Source organism: Sminthopsis crassicaudata, chromosome 2 (assembly GCF_048593235.1).
Source record: "Sminthopsis crassicaudata isolate SCR6 chromosome 2, ASM4859323v1, whole genome shotgun sequence".
In the NCBI taxonomy this organism is placed as follows: domain Eukaryota; kingdom Metazoa; phylum Chordata; class Mammalia; order Dasyuromorphia; family Dasyuridae; genus Sminthopsis; species Sminthopsis crassicaudata.
In genome coordinates, this window is record NC_133618.1 from 533,224,396 (window position 1) to 533,239,443 (window position 15,048).

The following is a 15,048-nucleotide window of genomic DNA, read 5'->3' on the forward strand; positions in this document are numbered from 1 at the left end:
ATTATTTGTTGATTCATTAGAGAAGACTCAAAATGACAAAATTTTAAAGGATTGGCATGTGTAAAAAAGATTAGACTCATACAGTGCAATTAAAGAGGTCAAACAGAAATGAGGAATAAGTCAATGAGCATTTATTAAGCATCTATCATGTGCCAGTCATGATGCTAGAACAATGGATGGAAGCTGAAAACAGGAAAATGTAGTCCTAATGTCAACAAAAACTTTGTGACAATTGGAACTGCTTTGGGAGATAATGAGCTCTCTCTCTCTGGTAGTCATCACACAGAGGTGAGACTCTTGTCAAGTGTGTTGTGGTCTAGATTCCTTTTTTCCCCCTTGATATGATGTGAAGAATTATGGTTAATGGGGTTCTTTCCAACTGTAAAATCCCATGATTCTTTGGCGAAAATAAGTATCCTGCTAAAATATAAAGCAATTTTATGGGTTCAAGTGGGGAGAACCACAATTAAGATAATATTTCAGCTCTCTCCAGGGTTTCTATATTCAGAGTCTCTTGTTGCTGATGCTCCTTCCATAACATCAAGTTCTTCCCAAAACAACAGAAAGGTTAACATTTTTAAGTATCTATGATTTGTAGTGAAGTTTATAACCCCCCAAAAAAAATAATCCTGTCAATGGCTTCATTTGTAAATAAGATTGTGCATAAAGAGGGGGTTATAGGGAGAAGGATGAGGTGGATCATCCTCTAGCAATAGTTGTTTGGGAAGGCTGCTGTTAATGACTGTTCCGGAAGGAAGCTTTTAAATCAACTGAGACAATCAAACTGCTTACTCAGCAGACATTCTCTGAGTAATCCCCTATTTCAGGGTCAGACCTAACTGGAGTAGGTTCTGCTGATTTTAGCTCAGAATTTCAAGTTATTTTCTGTTTGCCACTGCCAAAGCTACCCTGCATCATTGAATAGCTTTCTCCTTTAAGAAGAATTAAAGGAAGAAACTAGTCACTCAGAAATAGAGGGATATCTTTCTAGAGAAAAGGAGTATCGAGTTAAGGGGTTGTGAATTGGATAGGAAAAAAGTTATATGTTTCATTTCACTAATCTTCAGTTGCCTTAGTAATCCTATATATCTTATTCCATTTAAAAATTCTATTCTGCAAAAAGTAATGTCAGACTTCACTGTCCAAGAGTCTATTACATAAAAAAGTTAAGAACCCCTGTATTAGACATATTTTAAAACAATGGAGGCATTTATATTCCCAGATGTAGGCATAGATTTGGGGAGTTAGAATTTTTTTTCTTTTCTAGGTACATGAGCAGGCAATCGTGGTAGTTTGCCTAACAGCCACTTACTCAAATAATAACTCAGTTTTTTTCAACAACTAATAAGCATTTATCATGTCCCAAAAACTTAAAATCTATTTGACCCTAGGAAAATCACTTGCCCTTTTGAATTTAATTTTCCTTATCTATAAAATAAAAGGCTGGACTACATGACCTCTAAGGACTCTTCTGCTTCTAAATCATCTGATCATAAAGGATAGGAAAAATCAAGAAGAAGTATTTAGTCAATTTATTCTTGACTCCACAGAATCTCTACAAACATGTATGGTTTGAAAGAAACATGGTAAAAGGAAGATAAAAACCAGCATTAATAAGCATCTACTATGTTCTGGGCACTGCTTTAAAAGCTTTGAGCCTCACCAAAAAACAAAAACAAAACAAACAAAAACAGTAGGTAGATGCTATTATTAACCTCATTTTATAGGTGAAGAAATTGAGGCAAAGGTTAAGTGACTTGCCCAAGATCACACAAGTTATAGGTATATAAGTATCTGAGATTAGCTTTGAATATAGGTCTTGAATAAAGTGATAGGTCATACCTAGTGCTCTATCCACTATGCTAACTGAGTAGGAAAAGTATCATATAATAGAAAGAATCTTGGAATACCCAGAACAGTCAAGTTTGGTACATTCATGCTTTGAACCCAATATTTAATATACACTAAGTATATGAGAGTAATATCCTTTCACTTTGCTTTGGTGTATTTTCCTATAAAATTAAAATGCTGATTCTAATGTCACCTACTTCTAAAGCAGAATGGACAGGGCAGCAATACTTGAGTCAACAAAAAACCTGATTTCAAGATCGAACTTTGACATATACTGCTAAAGGACAAAGGAGAGTAGTTTAAACTTAAAAACTTTGATCAATTCAGCGACGAACCATGATTCCAGAGGACCAAGGATAAAGAATGCTGCCCACTACTAACAGAGAGGTGATGGGCTCAGAATACAGAATGATACATATATTCTTTGGACATGGCTAATGTGGAAGTTGATTTTGCATGATATGCATATTTGTTTTAGGGCTTTGTTTTCCTGCCCCCATCTCTAATGAGCAGGAGAAAAGGGGGAAATTGGAAGGAAGAAAACATATTTTTGCTAAATGAAAAAAATTAAATTAACCAAAAAAGTCACTTAACCTCTCAGGACCTCTGGGCACCTCACTAAACTCCAGATTCCAGATGAGTGGTTAGTGAAGGGAGTTTCCACAGCAGGATTCCCCTACACAAAACAGATCACAGATCCTGACCCCATAGGGTCACTACCTCGTAGGAAAGAAAAACTTTGTCAAAGTTAAAACTATAGAAAGATGAATCTCTATCTATAGCCTCTGAAGAACAAAAGTAAAGGGGCAATAAATTTCCCTGGAGCATGCAAAATAGAGTCAATTAGTGCCAGCAGAGACATAATCACAAGAACCAGAGCCTACAAGAATAGCCTTTGGACTAAAATGGAAGTGGCTACAAAAACTGCCTGGAAGGGATTGTTTCATTGCCTTGAACTTGTGCCAAGCAAACTGAAACATGAATTTTTTTTTAATTAAAAATTTCTACTAAATTAGCACTATTTTTTTTTCTAAATGAGAGCTTGTCCCCCAAGATTCCCTCACATGGTCTTAAGGTTGAGATGTATATGTGAACCTTTAAAAGGTATTGGATAGCAGTAAGGAAGGATATGAGAAAAGTGCCAAAAGATAAAAAAAGAAGTATGAGGGAAAGGCAAAGACCCCGAGGCCTGGTTTTTGACAGGGAACTTCACCCTCTGACTGCTGGCATGATAACTCTACTAGTGACAGAAGAGGATAGACTCTAGCCCCATTTCTCTACTGGCTAGGACTGTGCAATCTTGAAAGAGAATACACACACACACACACACACACACACACACACACACACACACACTAAAGATCAGAAGTGAAATTTAAAATCCCCCCCATTAAAAATGCATATTCTGGCCTCTTCCCATAGTCCATTATATCCTGCTTTCAGATTTGACATGGAGTTAGGATTGGTTTAGAAGGCATTCTGTGCAACATTCTTATGGCAATGGGAATCTCTTTTCAGATAACTAATTAAATACTTCTGATGTTTAATAAAGTGCCACTAAAAAGAAGGAAAAAAGAAAAAGAAATGAGTAAGGGTTCTTGGATTCTTGCCTAACATCAGAGTAACTCAAGCCTTGATCTATCTCCAGTTCTTCTATCCTACAGGCAGAATTGCACATACCAGCAATCATTGTTATATTATGAAACATTCTCCCTGAAAAGGACAATCTAAGGTTTCCTATTTAGAAAGCAAAGTACATAAAAATGCCATTTACCTGGTTATTATCAGTAAATAGCATATATAATAAGTCAAGTGATTGGAACTAAATGGAGCTATAACTTCAGGAAAGAAAAAGAAGGAAGGAAAAATGAAAGGACAGGAAAAGGAAAGGAGAAAAATATGAGAAAAGGAGAGAGAAAATAGGAGGATATGAGGGGGCATAAGAAAGGAGATGGGAAGATAAAAGGAGAAGAGAAGAAGAAAGAAAAATAAGAGTAGAGAAGGGGAAAAGAGGAAAGAAGGAAGATAGAAAAAGTGGGGGGAAAGATGAGACAGTAAGAGGAAAGAAGAAAAGAGGGAGAAGAGAGAAGAAAATGGAAAGGGAGATAAAAGAAGAAAAAAAGGAGAAGAGAGAGGGAAAGGGGAGGAGAGGAAAGAGGAAAAGAGGGGATGGGAGGGGAAGAGAAAAGAGAGAAAAGAAAAAAGAGGGGAAGAAGAGAAAAAGAGAAGATAAAGAAGGGAAGAAGACAGTACAGAAGAAAAGAGGGGGGGAAGAGAGGAAAGGAAAAATGAGGAGAGAAGAACACTAAGGACATACAGAATACTAGACCTGCCCTGTTTGCTACAATGTAGAACTAGCTGTTACTCTATGAAAAGTTTCATCTAGAAAAAAAATTTAAGGGTTTCCAAGGAGAGCAACTGATAGCACCACTGCACCAGGACTCATGCCATGTGGCCATTGCCATTCTGTAACCTGACTCTCAAAGGGTCAACAGGAGATCAGGAAATATGTGTGTAGTTTTTGTGGCATTTAATTAATGGCAAGTTTCCACTTTCAGAGACATAAACAAGCTTTCTCTACTCTGGAGGCCTCAGGGAAAGAAAAAACAGATTGCTTCAGAATTATTAATGTTGAAATGTAAAAAGCCAGCAGGAAAAGGGGCAGGAAAGGAGGAGTTGAGAAAACAAATGACCCCTGCATGCATCCAGTACTGTTTTCCCAGGGAGAGAATAAATGGAAGGGTTTGTTGTCTTATGCATTTAATGGTAGGTACCATTTCAGATGTTTCAAAATCACTGATTTTCTAGATGAAAATTTTACCTAGGAGGACATAGCATGGAAACAGGCTCTGAAACCCAAATTTCATTTAAAAATTAGTAATATTATTTAAAATAGTATTAATAGAATAAAAAATAAGATAAAAAGATGTCTTATTCACATGACCCTTAATAATTCTCTGAGATACTCATATTCATTTTCTTAACTGAATCAACCAATAAACTTAAACAAATTTAAGTTCAGACAGTTTAAATGATTTGCCCAGGGTGACATGGCCATAACCCAACATTTGCTCTTGTGCTAACACTAGGGTTTGCTGCAAGGGGGTCCTAAGCAGTGACTGGAAACCAGATTTTTCAAATCCAAATCTAAGTGCTCTTTCCATAAGCAAACAAATGAGAAAAACTTTTAGTAAAAATAAGCAAACCACAGAGAGATCGATAAACGAATAAGTAAAGAAATAGACAAAGAGAAATTGGACAAATAGAGACTGAAATACAGAGACATACTGAAACAAGGAAAGATAGGACTTATTAGAGTTGATTTTAATAAATCTTCAACCTGACCACAGAAGAGAAAAACTCTGGGCAAAGGCACTTGAGAGTGCACACACACACACACACACACACACACACACACTCACACACAAATGTCTGGGATGATGATGAAAGCTTTGGAATCCATTTTTGGACTGCTACTAGAAGTGAAGTGGATAAAAATAGAAAAGTTCCAAAATCATGTTTGAAAATTTGAACAAGAACTTGTGTCTTCTGGCCATTTGCTTTGTTCCCCCTTAAGTTACAAAGTGATAACAGCAAGTTAATATTACCTAAATCTTCTCAAGTCGCTGAGGAGAAGAGAAAGGAAACTGATTACATGAATTGTCTTCCTTATTAGTTAGTAACCCTGATTATCATCTTTCCTGAAACATTCTTTCCTGAAGAATTAAATGGTAAGAGTTGCTGGAGGTAAGCAGAGGGAAAGCTGTATTTGTTTTTATTTCCTCATATTCCTTAAAAATGGTGTTATCTACCAAAGCAGAAGTAGAGAATCAGAATCTATGGATCAAAATACACTCCACCTTTTAATATACCTGTGCCCTGGACAGCTCCCTATTGTTGGACTATTCAGATCCTCTACTTGGAAATAAAAAGAAAGGATGGACCAAATCAATACGATTGTCAAATTATCCAGAATACTTAGAGAATTTCAAAGAAAGTATGGAGAAGTCTGGTTATCACTCTCTGGAATTCACCAACTTTGTTGGTGTGATATAAGACAGAGATCTTGAATTCCAGATTATCATTACTTGAAAATTATAAAATAGTTGATACAAACCTTTGTAGTAATTTAATCTCTACCAAAATATCACTCTACCAGTAATATTAATGAGCAGAAGAGATGCTTAGTGCTTTTTGAGGAAGATAGCATACTCTTTGATCTTGACTTTAAGAGGGCACCTTTTCCTAGCTCTTTGCAAAGACAGACATCTACATTTAATATGTGATTTTTTTTTCAATGTGCTTTTTGGATTTCATCAAATTTTTTCTTTCTCTTTAAAAAAGAATTCTTTGTTATAAAAAGATACTACTATAATATATATTACTATAATAAACCAATAAATATTATTATAATGATATAGTATATTACTATAAAATAAAAATAAATGTTAAAATGTAATCATATTATATTATAATAATATAATAAAAATATTATAATAATATAAGATCTCTGGGAGGATGGGGAGGGATAAAGGAAAGGGAAAAATATAGGGGGGATGTAGGCAAATTTAAAAACAAATTATATCCTCCATTAAATTGTAAACTCCTGGAGGGCAGGGTTTGTCTTTTGTTTCTTTTTGTATGCCTAACATTTATCACAGAACCCTGACATATAATAAATACTTAATAAATGTTTATTGATTGATATTAATGAAAATCAATTTTAAAATGTATTAAAACTATTAATAAATAATGAAACCTAGTTTTAAACAATCTAGTTTATCAAGATCAAGGTCATGAGAGAATCTTGGAAGGGATGTGGGAAAACTGGGACACTAATATATTGTTGGTGGAGTTGTGAAATGATTCAACCATTCTGGAGAGCAATCTGGAATTATGCCCAAGGGGCTATCAAAATGTGCATACCCTTTAATCTAGCAGTGTTACTCCTGGGCTTATATCCCAAAGATATCATAAAGGAGAGAAAGGGACCCACATGTGCAAAAATGTTTGTGGCAGCCCTTTTTGTAGTGTTAAGAATCTGAAAACTGAATGAATACCCATCAGTTGGACAATGGCTGAATAATTATTGTATATGAATGTTATGGAATATTGTTGTTCTATAAGAAACAAGCAGCAAGATGATTTCAAAGAGGCCTGGAGCAACTTACATAAACTGATGCTAAATGAAATGACCAAAACTAAGAGATCATTGTACATGGCAACAACAAGATTATATGAAGATCAATTCTGATGGACATGGTTCTTTTTAACAATGAGATGATTGCGGGCATTTTCAATGATCTTGCAATGAAGAGAGCCATCTACATCCAGAGAGAGGGCTGTGGGAACTTAGTGTGAATCACAATATAGCATTCTCACTTTTTGTTGTTAGCTTGCATTTTGTTTTCTTTCTCATTTTTTTTTCCTTTTTGATCAGATTTTTCTTGTGCAGAATGATAGTTATATAAATATGTGTATATATATTATATTTAATTATATTTTAATATGTTTAACATGCATTGGATTATTTGCCATCTAGGGAAGGGAGTGAGGGTAAGAGAGGGAAAAATTTGGGACACAAGATTTTGCAAGGATCAGTGTTGAAACATTATCCATGCATATGTTTTGAAAATAAAAAGCTGTAACTAAAAAAAAAAAAAAAAAAGTAAAACAATACAAGTATTTTGAAATCTGAAATAAATAAATAAAGAATCAATTTTTTAAAAAAAGATCAAGGTTATGAGGCCTAAGCTTCTCTAACTTCTTTCCTCCTCTAAATATAACTATTTTTATTCTCCAGATTCAGCTTCAACTTGACTCCAGATGACATTTGGCTATTTCCAAAAATAAAATCAACTCCACCCTCAAAACACAAGAACTTGTGGTATTCTTTTGTATTTGTGTATATTCAAAACAATGTGCCACAGACGCCAAAGAAAAAAATGAATTTCAAAAATATTTTGAAAAAATGACAGCAGAATGGAAGTATAAACCTGCCAAGGTAGTAATTGCTTTGAAGGAGACAATACTCATGACATCCCAGAGGTAGTCTGGAAGGGGCCTTCAACATCATCACTTTAAATACCTTCATTTGACAAGTAAGGAAACTGAATCCTGAACAGGCTGTGATGTGCCCAAGCCCATTTATAGGAGTAAACGTCAGACTCAGGCTGCAAATCCTAGTTCTTTGACTCTAAATGCAATTCTTCTTCCACAGTAGCATGCAGAGGAAAAAGCTGTGGTATAATCACTCCTATCACCTTATAATCATAACTTCTAGGTCTGTCCTCCTCAATGAGACGGTCACTTTTCCTGGGGGCCAAGTCTCAATATTAAATATTATAAATAAAATCCAGCTCAGTACTAAAGATAAAATAGGCATTCAATAAATATTTGTTAATTTGAACAATTTGGAAGAGGCCTGCTAAAATAAATTAAAATTTTTAATTATATGTCATAGATCATCTATGACTTATTGTTTAATTAACAATAATTATCACCATTATTTATTAATTAATTGTTAATTAATAAATTATTTGTAAAAATAAATAATTTTAATTAAATAAGAATAATAAGCTCAAAGTCTATAAGCTTTAGGAAGGTAATTTTGGAATATGAATTTAAAGTAGCCTGGCATTAGAGCTTAAACTTCTGGATTCTCTATGGTGACATTGAAAATGTTTTTAAAAATCCAGAGAGCTCTTGGTATTGACTGTTCTCAAAAGAATTATAAGCACATTGTAAATATAAGAATCCATATGGTTATATAAATGGAAATCATTTTTAGTCACTTTACAACTTGTCTAAATTTCTTCCTATTACCAAATTGCTTTCCACATCCCAGGAGGTCTCCACTCCCAGCTCTTTGTGCCAACCTCTTTTCTGAATATTTACAAGGAATGATGATGATGATAGCCAGCACTTTAAAGTTTCTAATGTACTTCACATATTTTATCTCATTTGAGCTTCACTATAGCCCTAAGAAGTAGATGCTATTATTATCATCTCCATTTTGAGATGAGGAAACAGGGCAGCAATCAAGTCACAGCTAGTGAGTGTCCAAGAAATGGATACCACTGTATCCATGGTGCAAGTATACATCCTCAAGTAGCCTTCTAACTGTTCTTCATGCCTTGAATATTCATTCTACTTCTTTACCTATTCAAATTTTATTAATTCTTTATTCTCCTATTCAAGTTTGTTTTCTTTTAGGAAATTTTCTCTGACCCCTTTAATATAAATGATATGTTGTCTTGATTTTTCAATTGTATTGAAGTATTAAGGCACTAAATGGTAGAATGGGAATGGCACTGTGTCTGGAATTAGGAAGTCCTGAGTTCAAATCTTACATCAGCTGTGTGAACCTCCACAAATCGTAACTTTCATCTGTCTCAGTTTTCCCAACTTTAAAATGAGTTTGATATTTAAAAAAAAAGATATTAACATCTATATCTAAAGATTGCTCCAAGGATCAAATGAAAATATTTTAAGTGATTAGTGTTTTTGCACATATATAAAATAATAAATCCCTTCCTTTCCTATCATAGTCTTTAGAAAGATAGATAAGTACTCTTGCATATATGTTGCTGGCTTTCTTTGCTTTGTGTCATTTTCACTTTCCCATAAGATAACTGACAGTTCCTTGAAAGTAAAAGCCATGTCTTGCTTTTTTGTAGATGCTCTGCACTGTGCCTAGCACAGTGTTAGACACCCGGCAGGTTTCCCCACTTTGTAAAAACATTTAATCACAACAAATCCACAATAATTTTAGGGGCTAATAATTTTCAGAATTTTTATCAAAATTTTCAGCCTCATGATCCTCCAACACCTCATTCTGTCAAAATCCTGCCTATCCCTCAAAGGTCAAATTCTATCTTCTGACTATTCTTTCCTTTGAACTCTGAAAAAGCATGTTTTACTTTTCTTAAGACACTTCTCTCCTATTGTCTTGTACTGTATTTACCTGTGTATATTTAATTTTTCTTCATCAATTTTAATCTTCTTGATAACATGAACTATATCTTATAATCTTTGTATCAAACATAGCACCCAAGTCCTAACAGGCATCCAAGAAATACTGGTTTAATAAATGTCCTTTATTTTATAAGTCAACAGTTCCAATTCTCTTAAAACATAAGGCATTTTAGTTAGATCATCTAATAGCCTTAACTCCAAGAATCTTACTTAAACCTTGGAATGAAATAGGCAACTATCCAAAGAGCATGCTGATATTCTCTTTAGGATCACATATGCTCTGCATGTTCCTAGTGAGTGATAAATATAAGCAAATCAACCTAGAAAATAAAGGAAACTTGTACAACCCCCCACACTAATATTTGGATTATTTCAACTGGTGTTGTCAAAGTGAAAGACGATGATTAAAAACTTGTAATTTCATAGTAAACAGTAACTTCATCTCCCATTATTGAATCAAGGGGGGAAAAATCTCTGCTGGCAAGAAAATAAGGAGAGAATTCCCAAAAAAAAGAGAAATATCTGTTGGGAACAGGATGAGGTCCAGAGTCCCTTCCCAATATAGTCCTTCTGTATAAAGTGATTGTATTCTGATCCTTAACTCTTACTCTAGTCTTGTCTTACACCATAGTTTCTATGATGGATTGTAGGAAGTTAGAGTATACCACTAAGTCAAATAGCATTTATTTTGTCAGCAATCACTTATTGGATGATTACTATGAGCTGGGCACTAATGTTAGAATAGTCCTTTCCCTCAAGGAGTTCACATTCAAATGGGAGTGGGGAAAGAAGAAAGGACAACATGCAAACAAGTATCTCTCTCTCTCTCTCTTTCTCTCTCTCTCTCTCTCTCTCTCTCTCTCTCTCTCTCTCTCTCTCTCTCTCTCTGTATATACATATATATATATATGTATATAAATACATATATCACATGATACATTTAACTTAATCTGAGAGTAAAGGTATTTTACTACCATTAAAGGAGGCCAAGAAATACATCTTACAGAAAGTGGAATAATTGCTGAGCTGAAAGAAGGCAGGGAAAGCATGAGACAGAAAGAGCAAGGACATTTCAGGCATGTAGGACACCAGAGAAAAAAGCATAGAATTGGAAGATAGAAAGTCTACCTCACTACTTTTAAATTATTATTAGTTACTTATAAATACTTGCTAATTCTGCAACTTTAATCTAGAAGAAAGATCTTATCTCTATATCAAATCCATAGAAATTTCCCAATGTTAATGAGAAATGATTAGAAACAAACTGCAGCAGAACTCTTCACTGAAACACATAATCACAAAATTGCAGACTTAGAAGGGACTTCATTGTCTCCTTAGGTCCAATCCTTACTTTAAAAAAATCCTCTGCATGGTATTCCTCAGTAAAAAATAATATCTTAGTGGAAGTGACTGGTTAATATTTAGATTTCTAATAAAATTCCATGGGCTTTTTTTTTGCCAGACTTATTATTTCTTGGAGTAGGAACAACTTCTACCAATGTATAGTCGCAGCTTCTTTTTAATTTATAGTCTTGAAAGTGGCCTGAGACATCATAAAATTAAGTAACTTGTCCACATTGGCACTATGTTTCCATGGCAGAACTTCTGTCCAAGGCCAGTTCTTTGTCCACTGTACCACAGTGCCATTGACATAAGTTATGTTTATAAATGCATGTGTTGGGGAAAGATGGCTAGTATCAAATATTCAGTTAATGACCCAAAGTATAACATATTCTTTGGATTTAAATGTGCAGGAAAACAGTGGACCTGCTGCCCCTAGAAACTTTTTCTTAAGTCCTAACAAGAGAAGAATTTGTCTGACTTTGAAGATTATTTAGAACAAAAGACTAGGATGGGGTTGGCGGCAACATTTTCAATGGCCATGAGAATAAATCAAAAGATGAAAAGAGGAGTATTAAGACACAGTTTACAAATTCAAGCATCAGATCAACCTCTGTTACTCTGAAGTTCAAAACTCTTCATACTAAGGCTCATAGCCAGTAGAACAAATAAAGGATCCAAGATATCCCTGAAGTCTGCTCAAGCCATTTGGGAATAATAAGAACTTGGCACACTCTTCACTGAGGAGATATAGTACTAACCACTAATCATGTGTAATCTCTCTCTACACTCTCTTTCTTAGTGAGCTCATCAATTTCCATGAATTCAATTATCTCTATGCAGATGACTCCCAGATCTATATATTCATCTCTGCTCTCTCCCAAGATCCAAGCCCATATCACCAAGTGTCTACTAGTTATTTCCAAATGGATGTTCATAAACATGTTAAATTCAACTTGTTCAAAACAGAATTCATTATCTTTTCCCCAAAACTCACCCCTCTTCTGAGTGTTCATATTTTTGTAAAGGACATCACCATGCTTCTAGTCACCCAGGTACACTCATAATGCTTCTAAATTATTCATCCTCTCTCACCACCACAAGCCATAGCCAATTAGTTGCTAAGTCAGTCAGTAAATATATATTAAGGAGCTACTATGTTCCAGGCACTATGCTAAGTACTGAGAATGGCAAGAAAGGGGAAAAAAACAGTGTCTATTCTCAAGAAGTTCACAATCTTGCAAACAACTGTAGAATGAGCTATATACAGGATAAATTGGAAACACTCACCAGAGGGAAAGCACTAAAAATAATGGACATCAAGAAAGGCTTCCTCAGAAGGCAGCATTTTATCTGGGACTTGAAGCCAGGAGTCAGAGATAAGAAGAGAGAACAATCTAGGCATGGGAGGCATTCAGTAAAAATAGCCAGAGTTGGCAGATGGAGTGATTACATTTCTATTACATTAGTTCTATCATGATTGAAATTAAGGTAAACTGAGCACAAAGTTCTGAGCATATTCAATTCATTGGTAATAATACTGATTACCAACAAATTGAATGTGATCAGGACATAGTGCCTCAGTTTGCTTTAATTTCAATTATAACACTCCCCTTTAAGCACTCTAAAAGTCCAGACAAATTGGTCTATTTGTTATTCTTCATCCATAGCATTCTATCTCCCATGTTTGTACTTTTATATAGGCTGAAAACTCAGCTTCTCCCTCTCCTGTTCCTGGAATACTTTTCCTCCTTATTTTTGCTTCTAAGAATCTGTAGCTTTCTTCAAAGCTAAAGTGCCATCTTCTATAGGAGATCTTTTCTGATCCCCCAGCTGCTAGAATAGCATCCTATACATGCTGTTTCCCCCAATGAATGTAAGTTTCTTGAAATATAAATTTCACTTGTTTCTTTGGCATGGGCAAAATTAGGCACACCGCTTGACTCATACTAAATCCTTTTTTTTATTAATTTTATAATTATAAAAAAATTTGACAGTACATATGCATGAGTAATTTTTTATAACATTATCCCTTGTATTCCTCATAGTAAATCATTAACAATGGCAGTGGAATATTAAATTATTGAGAGGAGGCATGGGATGGTGGCTAGCAATCAGGAATTAGATCAAGTTTGAAATCCTCCTGCTTCTGAAAGATATTGTTTGTATGACCCTGGACAAGTCCCTTTCACCTCTGAATGTCTCAGAAATCCCTCTCAAATTAAAAATTGCAAGATATTTTATGATTTGTTTTGATAGAGAGAATTTTCTCAAGATCACTCTACATCAATAAAAATATAGATCTGGAACAACAAAAAAATCTATTACACAAAGAGATATTAGTTCTTGTTAGATATTAGTTATTAGAATTGTATTATCAATTTATTATTAGCATATTAGCAAGCTAGGATTACTTGAGGAGATAGGGTATGCAGGTGCAGTACCTTTTTTCTGATTTTGGTTCCCTCCCTCGAGAGTGTGATTGCCGACTGCCCCTTAAGATCCCTTGGTTTAGATGGCTATCATTCCGATCCCCAAAAGTGGCAGCAGACTGCAGTCCTGCTCTCTGATCCTGGTTTCTATGGAGGGGAACAGAGTTGCGGATGGCAGAGATGACATGGCTGGAATACGGACTTCCTGAATCTTCACGGAGATGCGCCCAATGGTAGGAGAGAGCCCTCTCTGAAGCTGGGAATGAAGTCCCAGGCCTATGGTAACTTCTCATGCGATAAGTGCTAGGAAGACAAGGTCGTGTCTGCTCCATCACACCACCGCTGCATGTCCTCGAACAAGCTGACCAAGGACCCCAAGCACCCCACACTCCTGGGATGCCCTCATTACTGTCTTCTGAAGCATTAGTAGACTCTCCTATCCTCTGAGGAACCTAAAAAAAAGAAAGGTTAGAATAAGAATGGATAGAAGAAGAGAAACCCAAGATCTCTTTGCTTTCTTAAAAGTCCTATTTGTGTTGATTTTTAGAAATTTCCATTGCCAAAATTTTCCCTTCCCTTTTCAGATAGCCTCCCCATATAACAAACATATTTTGAAAGAAGAAAAGAAGAGAAAAACATCAACAAAACTAATCAATGCATCACAAAAGTCTGAAAAGAACTACATTATCACATTTTTAGACCTCTCAGTTTTCTGTGAAATGAGGTATGGAATGAGGGGGTCAAAGTTCTAGATTTCAAAGTCATGAGAAATCAGAATTATATTGTTCAGACTGGTATATCTGCATATACTCATACTTGAAGCAACAGTGTAATGAACTAAAGACTATATTTGGAGTAAAAATATTTAAATTTTAGTTATATATCTATTGGTAAGTTAATTGTTCCTCTTCAACTTCACTTTCCTTCTCTGTAAAAAGAGACACCCCCCCCCCAACATTTCCATTGCCGTCTTCATGTGACTATTGCGGGAGAAGTACTTTGCCAACTCTAGAGTCAGGAAAAACTGAGTTCAAATTCTAATTTAGACACAAGTTCCTGATGTGTGAATCTGAGCAAGTCAATTAAACTTCAGTTTTTTCATCTGTAATAATATCCCCTATCCCATGATATTGTTGTGGGAATCAGATGTCTATAAATCAGACAACAAATCTTAAAATATCATATAAATGTTAATCATTACCATTTTTGTTACTTAAATAAAAGTGTTATTATGAATATATCTCTAAAACTGAGTTCAAATTTTTCATAAAACCAAGGATTGAAATTTAACTTTTTTGTGAACAACCAGAGTTTTAGAAAACTTACCTAATTAACCTACTTTTGTGAATTTACAGAGCATTATTTTACTTGGGAGCTGAAAGCCTGTTCTTAGTCACTCAGATTGTCTTTGAATTCAATTGCTTAATTGAATTTGCCTTCACAGCCT

The 15,048-nt window shown here is 34.9% G+C and overlaps 1 protein-coding gene across 1 annotated transcript in view; it reads right to left on the minus strand.

Moving 5' to 3' along the window:
* The window catches only part of THSD4 (thrombospondin type 1 domain containing 4), a 934,909-nt gene that overhangs the window by 717,467 nt on the left and 202,394 nt on the right, over positions 1-15,048 (minus strand). The window contains exon 4 of the mRNA XM_074294657.1: positions 13,614-14,053. Coding sequence (XP_074150758.1) covers positions 13,614-14,053 — 440 coding nt within the window. The remainder of the gene's footprint in view (positions 1-13,613; positions 14,054-15,048) is intronic.